General features: G+C 39.6%; 1 protein-coding gene across 3 annotated transcripts in view; it reads right to left on the minus strand.

The window, feature by feature from the left end:
* Positions 1-13,165, minus strand: part of nf1a (neurofibromin 1a) — a 129,714-nt gene that overhangs the window by 89,824 nt on the left and 26,725 nt on the right. For all 3 annotated transcript variants that reach the window (XM_085479085.1, XM_085479086.1, XM_085479084.1), the window contains exons 5-14: positions 8,071-8,177; positions 7,850-7,917; positions 7,683-7,758; positions 6,511-6,668; positions 6,245-6,418; positions 1,777-1,905; positions 1,586-1,660; positions 1,360-1,491; positions 994-1,131; positions 735-848 (exon numbers count right to left, since the gene is read on the minus strand). In XM_085479085.1, the coding sequence (XP_085335211.1) occupies positions 735-848; positions 994-1,131; positions 1,360-1,491; positions 1,586-1,660; positions 1,777-1,905; positions 6,245-6,418; positions 6,511-6,668; positions 7,683-7,758; positions 7,850-7,917; positions 8,071-8,177 (1,171 nt within the window). The remainder of the gene's footprint in view (positions 1-734; positions 849-993; positions 1,132-1,359; positions 1,492-1,585; positions 1,661-1,776; positions 1,906-6,244; positions 6,419-6,510; positions 6,669-7,682; positions 7,759-7,849; positions 7,918-8,070; positions 8,178-13,165) is intronic.

Raw genomic sequence — 13,165 nt, forward strand, 5'->3', positions numbered from 1 at the left:
TAGACTTAAGAGAAAGAACCAGGAAGAGGTAAAGATTAACAATCAAAAATAAAAAGATCAGTTCCTATCTCTATTATAATAACTTGCATAAGAAATTTACCACAATTCCAGAGACCGTGAGACTGTGTAAAATTTGAGACAAACCTCAAGAGATATCATCACTTTGGGTCAGAACTTTCAGAAAAAAGTATTTTTGAAATTGTTCTTTAGCCTTAAGCTGAATAAATAGCTTGAGCTGTGTGATCGTATAGTTCAACTAGCTCTTTCATTGTTTTTTCCTGTTTTATTTGTTTGTGTTTTCCACAGAACATATAAAACACTTTCTTAAATTGAAATAGGAGACAACAGCAATAATCAGTTGTCTCTAGTGAATTCTTGCTCCCACAGATGGATTCCACCTCTACAATCTTTGAATGGAGTTGTAGTTGGAGTCCTTGTTCTGCAGCTCAGCAAATCCCCGCAGCAGAACAAGAGCACCACGGCCAACTACAGTCAACAACTATGAAGTTGGTGTCTGTCTAACAGCAAGACAACAGACTTTAGAGAGAGAGAGCCGAATGGTATTAGGGATAGCAAAGTCCTGCTCAGCCTACTGACTGGCTAATAGCTGGATGTTATTAGTCATGTGAACATTCACATGTGTAAAACTGAAAGGAGTTTTTTCCCTTTTATTCCTGCTTTTCATTTTAAATATCTGTAGGAAGTGCACCGAGCATTGAGCATTGGACTCTGACCTCCATGGCTTCTTGTGAGAGCTGGGTACTGTTGGTTAGCGGCACCAGCTGCACAAGGCCAGTGATGAGCTCTGCTGTGCTGCTCTGCATCTCTGGAGCTTGTTTCACTGGATTCTGATACACAACGACACAAACAAAAATATGAGCATACTTGCAAAATATTGAAGTCGAAAGATATTTTTGTACCAGTTTAAACAAAGAAAAATATCAGTTGTTTCTAGCTGATAAGACAGTCCAACATAAATGTAGAGGGACTCACATGCAACATGAGTTTGGGGTCGGCATGGATGAGTTTAACCAGAGCAAGGAGGAGGCACTTGTAACTTCGAGTGTCCAAATCTGTGGCTTTCTCTTTGAACTTAAGGCTGGTGGTTTTCTTTCCAATAAATGTTAGACTCTGTAGCAGGCAGCAGAGAGAGAGGCAGAGAGAGAGAAAAGACAATATAGCAGTAACTAGTAGCCAAGTGTAATTATATACATGTATAATTATATTGCAGAGTTGACTCTTTATTGTAATAGTACAGTTTGTCTTTTGCCATGTTTAGTTGAGGCATGCTTTCTCTGACCTTCAGACAAGTTTGTTTAAATAAGTAAAACAGTTTACAATATCCTTATGCCTTCTCACCGGAGTCATGCGTAGGGGGGCATGTGTGCCAGTGCCTTGGGTTACACGGTTGAGGGTGTCTGAGAACATGAAGCGAAGCTCTCCAGAGTGGCAGTATACTGCATCAATCTTAGGCCACCAGTCCAGGTGGGACTGAAATAAAACACAGGACAAGAGATGACAAGTAAGTCACAGAACACTTCAAACTGTTGCAGGACCACTGATGTATGAGCCTATGCAAACTTACATTGTTGATTATTCTATGTAACGAGTTGACCAGGACAAAGTGAAAGGTGGAAGGGGATGACGAGGCCAGGCAGACCTATAAGACAAAGAGGAAGCACCCCGAGATTTACAGGAAACTTCTCATGTCATGCACCTTCAAACAAAGGTTAACATGCCATACAAGAAAATGAATATCACTTTTTTCCTGTCTACCTTAAAGTGCTGGTTGTTGTGAGGGTTAATGCGGAAACAGGACACAAAGCAATCCATCATGAGCTCCACATCAGCATTCTGACTGCCCGTTCCCCTCCAGAAGGGTTTGGCTGGGTTGAACAGCAGAGCCTGATGAAACACAGTCACTTGATGTCATTCACAAGCACATTTCTACAAAGACAAACTTCATCACAACGTCCTTATAGATAAATATAATAAAGGGACCAGTTACAGCAGTTACAAATACTGTTATATACAAAACGTATAATATGTATAACATATGTAATAATAATGAATGAAGTAATATCTTTCAAAGCCTTTGGATGTTCTTTAAAGTCCGATCTGCATAATGATTGTTTAAGGATTGTCCTGAAAAACAGTAAAAGCCAACTGACTTGGAGCAAAGGCTGAGAAGGGGAACTGTCCTCAGCATCGCAACAGAGATGAAAATAAGACACACACACAATGCATTAACCTGCCTACTAACACACACACAGACAGCCAATGAAGACCAGCTTACACTCGTAATCATAGTCATATAGTTCATCAGTGTGAAACACGCTTACTAACAAATACCGAGTTCATCCGTTTCAGTGCCACCAATCAGTGATCCGTCAATAAACTTGGTGGTTAATACAAGTGTAAAATGCTTGCAATATGAAGGCACTGATCTTTTATTTGGATCTTTCAAACATGCATTTCTGTTATCATGCTGTCCTGTCAACTTGCAGGGTTAAGATTTGACATGTAAACTAACCGAGTGTCATCATGTCAGGGGAACATAAAATAAAACACCAGTGAACAGAATGTTGCAGATGGTTAAATGTGACTCAGATCCACCGCTGTATGCATGTGAGTGGAGACTCAAACAAACTGCTGTTATTCCTGCTTCTGATGAACTGGTGAAGCTTGCACACCAACACACACACACCTTATATACCATCTCATCCATATATAAGATTTTTATGTTTGTTTAAGTGTAACACTGAGGGCTGTGGAAGCCCAGCAATTTCAAATTCCTGTGTATGATCTGTATGTATAGTTTTTGACATTGAAGCTAAATTTGACTTTGATTACATGGGAACAAACTTGCTACATGTAACAGCACATGGGAAGGGAGCTAATGAGCAGTTCGAGAGAGAAAAAACAGTGTCTATTTGACAAAAGATAAGTGTACAGCCAGGGTAATTCTCACTGAACTGATTTTATAGGCTACATGACGGCATTTCACGCGTTTCTCTTTCAAAGACTGAACAAAACGATTGGGGCTGCGGCTAACATAAATGCAACAGTACAAACAGTTGAAAGAAACTGACGTTCCAGGGGTAAAACATCGCAAATTAGGTGTTCAGGAAGCATCTAACAACAAATGTTTGTGTTGCAAACAACCGCCACACCATATTGCCAGTTTCACCAAGCAAATACATTGCTGTGTTGAGGCCTAAACCAGGCCCCAACACTTTTTAACGGTGGACTTAAAGAAACCTGTCAGGTTTTATCCCTCTGGAGGGGTCCACATTTTTTGATCGGTCGATGATTTAATAATCTGTTCTCCTTTTAAGTGGGCTTGTGAGATTGAAACTAAAGGGCTATAAAATACCTCACTAAGAACAGCCCGAAGTGAGCTTCAGAGAAACTCACCTTTCTGGGACACATGTTCACACCACATGGTCAGACCCTCTGTCTAAAAAGGATTGCAGTGATCCAACCCATTCCAAAGTCACAAAGATTTTTATTTATTTATTTATTTTATTGATGTATTTATGTATTCATTGTTTGTCTTTTGTCTCTCTATAAACTGTACTGCATACAGCAGAAATAACAATAAAGTTTGACTTTTTGCTATGACATCATATGTATGTCATATACATGCTGCCGAGAGGCTCCATCATCAGCAATGATACATCGGAGGGGAATGACTGGACATGATAGACTAAAAGAATGACAAGACCAGCAGGCCCACCTCCACCTCCACCAATCTTTTATCTGCCACATTCTGTGTCACGGATCGCACTGAGAATAAACTATATTTACTAGCTGCTTCTTGGTTTTAGCATCACACTGTATTATTGAAAAATGCCAAATATCACAGTGAAAAAATGTACTGTTTTAAACCCAGCATCACTTCTCCCCACAGCAGCAAATGATGAACCACATGATTTTATAGCAGCCATTTCTGGAATCTGTTCACCCAGACCTGACCTACAGGGTGCACTGCTGGCTAACTTTAATCTGAAGGTTTTTGTGGACGATTTGGCATAACGCAGCCCAGACACCAGTGAAAAAGTAGGATGTGCACAGAACATCTTGGAATTAGGCTCTTTACCATATTGCTATTCAGCTTAAGTTGCTGAGCTTGTAGCATTAGAACAAGCAAGTGAAATCACTTAAGATCAGTCACCATTTACACTGACTCTACATAAACACACAGGGTGATATAAGATACATTTTGTCACATGGAAATAAAAGTTTTTAACTGATTCAGGTAAATCCATTGCACATCACAAAAAAGCTGCATTTCTGGATGCTTGATTACTCCCATAAACTGCAGCTGTTTGTAAATGTGAAGTTTATAAAACTTCAAAAATTCTCTTTCTCTAGGCAACTATAGCGTGGAGACAGTGGTAGAGCCAGCACCTAAACAAAATCTGGAACCAGACCACAGCATTAACACTAACTTCATCTCCTAACAACAATTTACAGGCTACTCAGAACAAAACATATGTACCCAACCTTTCTTTTCCTTTCACTCTCCTCATTATGCTAAATTGACACATGAGAAGGAAAAGGCGGGATGGTACAACAAATACAGCTACACAAGCAGAACAAATTTTACTTTACAAATGGGTTTGTTTGTTTTTTTGCAATTTTTCTATGATTTGTGTAACTAACAATCCATGTACAGGTATAAAAACTGCAGGTAGTACATCTATGCCTACATAAGCCTTTTTTTGTGGCTGCCGTCAGCAGCAGTCGGGGTATGCAATTTGTATTCTATGTGTTGGTATGAAAACAAGATGTTTATTTGTGACAGATCTGTCGAGTTTATGTTAGTCATGTGCAATACAGAATGTGTTGACATTTTGTAAAGGTTAAATTAAGAACTGTAAAAGGTCAAATTGTGAATGTCTTTTTCATGTTGAATAACATGCTTTATTGTTTATTCTCTATGAAAATTGATTATTTTATGTTGTTTTGTACAGTTCTCAACGCATCATTGGTGGCACCTGTGTCCACTAAATGCCAGAAGAAATCAAGAATGCCATGTGTCCGTTATTCAGCTTGGAGGGAGTTACAGTGAGAACTCAGTACGCTCGACATGAGGCGAGGAGACGAGGCGCTGTGCCTGCTGTCCACTGAGCAGCAAAGAAATCTGAAGATTCATCACACTCTAAAATCAGACAGATAAGACTGTGCATACGCCAGTAACCTGAGCAGCAAGCAGTTTGAACTTTTACATGGATGCTCAGACAAGTGACACGTTTAAAACAAGTTAAATATTAGGAAGAGGATCAACTTTGTTAAATACTTTGAAGGGCAACCACAAGAACTAAAACTTGAAGTAATCTGGTGCTCTGCACATTTTTTCTAAGATCAAGGTTTTGTCCATTTAAGATTTTGATAGGTGAAGTCATTTTACATATTTATGTTATTTGGATGCTAGAAGTGTTAAAGTCTCACAACAAAAATACAGAGTGGATAAATTACATTTATTAGAAACAGGAAAGATTAACTAATTCTTCTAGACATCGACTCAAAGCTGTATGAGAGCAAATAGATGCGACTAGTCTCATGACTTGGCAAAACATAATCGCTTAAACTCTACGCGCGAATCTGATATTTTTGGAGGGTTTTCCTTTGTATTATTACTGATATTTTTCGCTGAGAATGTCTGATTAAAAATAACCAAATAGACTGAAATGTGATGGAAAATATGTACTTTACCTCATCAAACCACTATGTACTATTGATATGTAATTATAACTTTATTGTACAAAGAAGGAGTGAATGAAGACAGGAAAACAACTGACTGTAAACTTTGCTCAAGGGCATGACACACTTCATTATCTAGCTGGTGCCTACATGATGGTGAGAATTTCCCTCCCAACCACTGAATAGACAAAGACTGTATCCAGACAATGGCTATAAAGAAGCTGCTATAATTTTGCCTTTTGGTCAATGCTGGTACAAATTCTGTATATTGATCCTTTTGCAAAGTTTTGAACTTTCTTTCAATAAATCTCAGAAAATCAGTTTGGTTTCGATGCTCAAACTATTTTTTCCAAAATATGTACACCCATTTAGAAACATATTTGAGTGATAACTTATGTCCAGTATGTAGGCACGATGTGTGCGTTCATCTTTGATGTGTAAAGATTCATTACTATTCGCTATGTAATAATAAACAGTATTAACACAACCTAAGATTGAACAAACAGGATGAATGCTTTTCAGAAAGTGGTCAGACCTTGAGATCCATGACAATGGACTGGACCAGGAGGAAAATGGTGGAATGATCTTCCCAGTTGATGTAAGTAGAGGCTTTACAAAGTTTGACACAGGCAATGGCAGCACTCTCCATCAGCTGTTTGCTTCCACCTTGCCCTGCTAAAGCTTTCCGTAAACTGTCCAGAAAAAGTTTCTGCAGATACAAAATGACAGAAAAGTGTGTGTGTAATTAAAATGTGACTGGAATCAAACTCTGTTTTATCTCTGTGTGTTCTTCTGTCACACCTTGTTAGCCTTGCTTTCTTCCACTGTGTCTTTGGAGATTGTGTGTGTAATCTCTGGACAGAGTATGAGGAGGATTATCTGCAGTGGCCACACTGCTGCCTTCCTCTTGGTACTCTCTGCAAAACTGTCCACCAGGTCAAACAACTTCTCTGCAGCTTCTGTACAAAGACATAAATACACACATTTAATGCCAGGAACATTGCCAGTCAATTTTTTTTAAGCCACTATCATGTATGTTAAATTTGAAATAAAACATGTACAGCTGACAATATTTTTCATTACTTATATATTCTAGAGCAGCGGTCTCCAACCTTTTTTGCGCCACGGACCAGTTTATGCCCGACAATATTTTCATGGACCGGCCTTTAAGGTGTCGATGATTAATTACAACAAAATAAAACTAGTACCGGTACCGAAAAAAAGAAAATTTATTCATAACACACGTGAAAAGACCCAGGAAAACCGAGTTAACGATAAAAACGATAACAAAATAACGCTGAAAACCGATAAAAACCCTGAAAACTATACATTTCACACCTGAGCCTCAACTCTCGCGGCCCGGTACCAAACGACTCACGGACCGGGACCGGTCCGAGGCCCGGGGGTTGGGGACCGCTGATGTAGAACATTAGAAAAACATCTAGAAAATTAAAAGAATCTTTTGATGGCTATTGAACTACTCTTCAACTACTTCTACTACTTACAAAGGGACCTGTCATCTTTTACTGCTGTTACTGTTTCCATTCAACCATCAGCTGAACCAGCAGTAGTAGTGATGTCACTTGTAGAATGCCATTCAAAAACTTTTATTGTTCTTACTGATTATTTTAAACATATATCGCTGGAGAGAATAGACCATTTCTACAGTACATCAAATGTGCCATCAGTATATTCAAACACTGCCAATGCATACAGTACCACTGCACACGCTCTGTACCACTTACTAAGCAGGCATGGAAGCTTTTTCTCTAACAGACTAAATCAGCTCAGCTGCTACAAGATAGCTGTTTGATATTGTCTGTGTGTGTGTTTCATTATTACTATTACTAAAAACAGTTGTAATAATACACAATCATATCAACCGTTCTAACAAAATAACTTCCCAGATATGGGGGTAATTATTTCTTCTCCATCATCTTATATATTAATATTATATTTAACTCTTTTCATACCTGCCATATCTGACTGTGGTCGCTGGTACAGCATGGTGAACTCATCTGGGTAACACTCCACCCAGTTCCAAAATGCCTGAAAAAAAGAAAAAGACGTGTCACATTTGCATTATTCACTGATATCATGCTTAAAATTATTTTGCACTTTTACAAAGAGAAAAAATTACCTTCTCTAAACTGCTGATGACTGCAAGCTGGGCAGGCTTCTTTAGAGCTCTGAACTTCATTACAGTTTCTAAGAGAAGAAAGCCAAACAGAATTTTTTCTTTAACATCTCTATTTCATAATTTCTCAATAAAAAACTAATTTTATTCTTCTAATAATTCCGTAGTCTGTTTACAAATAGTATAGCCCCAAATGTAAACATGTAAGTGCATTAGAAACGAACCTTGTAACAGCCTCTTCAGCTTAGAGCAGTCCACATTGATGTACTGCATGAGCTCTATGTCATGAACATCAACGTTATCCTCTGAGCAGACGGTCAGCTCTTGAAGCCTGAAAAGACAAGGAGTGAATTCTGCTGTTCAGCAGTTACAAACAACAAGGCATAAAGAAAAGAGAGCTTAAAACATTAATCTGGAAATCAGAGGTACTCTCTGCTGACCAAATAACTGAATATTCATTATTCATACTACAGCATAACCCTATAATATTATAGGAATGGACCCTATGCCAGTAAAACTCAATTTGATATAATAATCATATTAAAAAAGAACTATAAAAATTTCATGAGTTATCAACTATATTCAGCAAATGTGTGATACATGACACATATCCCATAATTTGTAAATGCTCCACGTCTTGAAATAAATCAAGACTCGGATAAATCCAGACTAGTTTACCCTGCCCAGGATAAGGTTACCAGCCCCCCACCCTGAACCCACGTCTTAGGAGGGCGCTTGAAGGAGAGACCTGGTGGCCGGGCCCAAGTCTCAGGAGGAAACATCAAGAGCAGACCCTGAAGAGTCAAAGACGGAGGTCCTGCCAATCTGAATCTTGGCTAAAGTATAGTTCAAGGACCTCCACAACCCCACTGACACATCTTCCATAGAGGAAGCAGAGTTAAGAACGAGGCGGACAATTGACTTGGGGGTAAGGTTATTGAGGTAGTTGAACAATTCTCTGGTGGCAGGACCTCTAGAGTGGATGAGATTCACCCCAAGTTTCTCGAAGCCACGGTTGTCTTGGCTGACACACCTCTGCAGCTGCACCCCTGGATAGGCATTCAGTCCGATCTTTAAGATGGGGATGGGGGTGTGTGTTCCAAATATAGAGGGATAACACTCCTCAGCTTTTGGGCAGACCTATGGCAGGGTACTGGAAACGAGAGTTCATCCATTTATTGAACCTGGGATTCAGGAGGGACAATGAGGTTTCTGTCCTGGTGGTGGAACGCTAGATCAGCTCTTTATCCTCACAAGGATATTCAAGGGGGTGTGGAAGATTGAACGCAACCAGTCTACATGTGTTTTGTGGAGTTGGAGAAAGCATTCAACTGCAACCTTCGGGGTATCCTATGGGGGGTGTTTTGGGAATATGAGGGATAGCCATAGCCAGGTGATAAAAGGCCTCAGAATTTAATCTTTGCTTTTTGCAGATGATGTAGTTCTGTTGGTTTCATGTGCTCCAGTTTGGACTGGAGCGGTTCACAGCAAAGTTTGTAACAGTAGGAATGATATCTAGCACCTCCAAATTTGAGGCCATGGTCCTATGCCACTAAATGGTAGTGTGTCGACTCCACAGGATGAAATAAGATGCACCTGAGATCAATTTTGAATGTCATGGCAAGGGCTGTGATTAGTTATGCACAAGTTAGATTTTTGTTTTTTATTTTTAATACTTGTGCAAGAATTTCAAGCAAACATTTTTCACGTTGTTATCATGGAGTACTGTGCGTAAAATTGGGAGGTGAAAAATGACTTTATTCCATTTTGGAGAAAGTTTTTAACATGACATGAATGTGCAACAAGTGCTTTGAATACTTTCTGAATAAAGTATGCATGCACTACATTAAACCATTAGAAAGACAAAAGACACAGCAGAGAAAGCTTTCAACTCACTAAACTTTCAATCTGGTTCCAACCAAACACCAAGACACACTTAGATGATGCCCTTATGTGTACTGACTTAGAAATCATCTTAATAAATAATGAAAGTCACAGACCTCCACTGCACTATAATCCAGTACATCTTGACTTGAGAACATATACCAATAGGTCTGTATATAGTGTAAGTTTGCTTAGCCAAGGAGACTCACGAGTAAGTTTTTTCTGAGGTACCAGCCAGAAAAAAAAAATGGATTCAGTTTAAAATGCTAACCACACAAAGGATGTTTGTACATTTAAGACACAACACCCTAAACAGTGAATGAAAATAAACCCAATGCAATTTCCTATACACCAAGAAATATGTTCAACACTCACCCACAAAAACAATACAAAATGCCATTAACCAGTAAATTCATTCCACAAGGAGTCCATAACATCAGTAATAAGGAGTTGCTTGAGTTCACTCACAAAAGTGAAGACAAAAAACCAGAGTGGATTCCATATTAGATCTTCAGTTCATTCTTTGTTACTAAAAAAAGTTGCACAATCAAAACTCTACCTCAGGTTCTCCAATCCCCATGAAGCAAAACAAGGAAATTAGCCCAGCACATTCAATCAAAGTATCCTGAAGCTTTCATTCGTTTACTGTATTTCACACCCAAATAAGCTGCCACTGAGACCAACTAGGTTTAAACAGCTGGTCTGACTTACTGCATCAGAGTCAGTCTGGGTCATACTTCTGGCGATTCAACATTTTATTTCAGTGGAGTGGCCCAAAAGAAGGCTAGCCCTACCATGGATTTACTGGATATCGTGGATAAATGATGCAGAGTTTCAGCTGGAGGTTAATCTGACTGCTTCCTTTCTGGCGTCTTCCATCGCGAGTCCTGGCCCATAAAAAAGGAACATCTGTGTACAGTATAGTATACAGGAATATCTGTGTATGGCCTGGTAGTCCACAAGTCAAACTGGGACATTCCCCCTAGCGCGGCTGAGCATGACCAAGCTAAGATCATGTGTGACTTAAGAGATACAGACAGACAAACTGGTGACGGCTAACCATCGGGACATGGTAGTGGTGGACAAGCAGAAGAAGACGGCTGTAGCGACAGATAGCGACATTAGAGGAAAGGAAAACAAATAGCTCGAGAAATACCAAGGGCTGACAGAAGAGCTCAGAGAGACTTTTGGTCTCATCTGATCACGCTATGTTCTCTCAGTATTTCACAAGCTTGTCTAAATGTTGTTCAAGAAAATTCTAAATGCGCTTCAACATTCTTTTTCTACAGCAATGGAGTCTTGCGTGGTGAGTGTGCATACAGGCCCTAGCGGTTGAGTGCATTACTTATTGTGTTCTTTGAGTGAGTAGGTTTGATATCTGTGTAACCAACTGTATCAAATATTTTCCTGTTAGATACTCCCTGCAACATTCTGCATACCCTTCTGTTTGTTGCTTGGTTTGTGGAGGCACTGATTTTTCTGGCTTATACCAAGCCAATATATATTACTTGTAGATGATTTATTTATCGACCGTCTTTCATAAAACATGGTTCTGATTGCATATTATTACTGTGTGTCGTGGTCATGTGGCTTTTGACAGGTGACATAAGATGGCACCGCTCTGTATTTCATTGTACAATGAAGAGTACATGTGCTCAAAACATGATACACTAGATGGAATAAGTAAGGAAATTTGAGGTTGAAAAGAACAAAGTTAATTCTTTTCCATGTTCATGTTTTTTTGGCCCTGGAGGAAGTGCGTGGCTTTTTTTCCCCCTGTTGTTGTCTTAGATTTATTTACCTTTAATTAAACCTCTCTGATAAGGATGAATAACAAATGGTATGATTTTATATAGTTCAGATGCAAAAGCTAAGAACTCAATAATTAGATTGCTGGGTGGGTTTAGTTTCACAAGCAGTGTGATGAAAGCTTGATTTATACTTGGTGGGATTCTCTAGGTGGTTTTAAAATCTAAAATTATTGTAATAAAATAAATAGCACTGTAGGTTCTATAACTTTCTGTAGTCCCGAATGGATGTCTACATGTTGAAAACAACAAGCACGATAAGTCCGGTTTTACGATAAAATCTAAATTTGGTATGACTACCTTTGTACTTCAATACAGCAAGAACAGCCTGAACTCTCTTGTTATTTATTTCTTTATTTATTTAGTCTTTAGGAATAGTTCCACAGGCTTTTTGAAGGATGTTACAAAGCTCTTCTTTGGGGTTTGGGCTTTGGCGAGGCCAAACATTGATAGTTTTCCACTGTGCAATAATAGAGAGGCAAAAATAATTAATGGACCTAAATATAGCCTAGAGACTTACTGGACAAGATTCCCCAAAAAATTCTTTATTGTTGGCACGTTTATTGCCTGAAGCCCCAAGTCAGGGGATTACTAAGGATAATAATACAGGGTGCATTAAAAAGAATCATCTGGTTTCAAAGGCTTTATATTTTAAAGTAGTTCGCCTTGTAATCGGAAGGTTGCCGGTTCGAGCCCCGGCTCGGACAGTCTCAGTCGTTGTGTCCTTGGGCAAGACACTTCACCCGTTGCCTACTGGTGGTGGTCAGAGGGCCGGTAGCGCCAGTGTCCGGCAGCCTCGCCTCTGTCAGTGCCATCACCAGTGTGTGAATGGGTGGATGACTGGTTGTGTAAAGCGCTTTGGGGTCCTTAGGGACTAGTAAAGCGCTATACAAATGCAGGCCATTTACCAATGTCCACAAGTGCTCAATGTGTCCCTCTCTGGACCCATGCTATACAGTGGGGCAAAAAAGTATTTAGTCAGCCACCGATTGTGCAAGTTCCCCCACCTCCCACTTAAAATGATGACAGAGGTCAGTAATTTGCACCACAGGTACACTTCAACTGTGAGAGACAGAATGTGAAAAAAAAATCCATGAATCCACATGGTAGGATTTGTAAAGAATTTATTGGTAAATCAGGGTGGAAAATAAGTATTTGGTCAATAACAAAAATACAACTCAATACTTTGTAACATAACCTTTGTTGGCAATAACAGAGGTCAAACGTTTACTATAGGTCTTTACCAGGTTTGCACACACAGTAGCTGGTATTTTGGCCCATTCCTCCATGCAGATCTTCTCGAGAGCAGTGATGTTTTGGGGCTGTCGCCGAGCAACACGGACTTTCAACTCCCGCCACAGATTTTCTATGGGGTTGAGGTCTGGAGACTGGCTAGGCCACTCCAGGACTTTCAAATGCTTCTTACGGAGCCACTCCTTTGTTGCCCGGGCGGTGTGTTTTGGATCATTGTCATGTTGGAAGACCCAGCCTCGTTTCATCTTCAAAGTTCTCACTGATGGAAGGAGGTTTTGGCTCAAAATCCCACGATACATGGCCCCATTCATTCTGTCCTTAACACGGATCAGTCGTCCTGTCCCCTTGGCAGAAAAACAGCCCCATAGCATGA

The sequence above is a fragment of the Copadichromis virginalis genome, linkage group LG14 (assembly GCF_057382275.1).
Source record: "Copadichromis virginalis isolate Kocher_CV1m ecotype Utaka linkage group LG14, C_Virginalis_male_GT1.1, whole genome shotgun sequence".
NCBI classification, from domain to species: Eukaryota; Metazoa; Chordata; class Actinopteri; order Cichliformes; family Cichlidae; genus Copadichromis; species Copadichromis virginalis.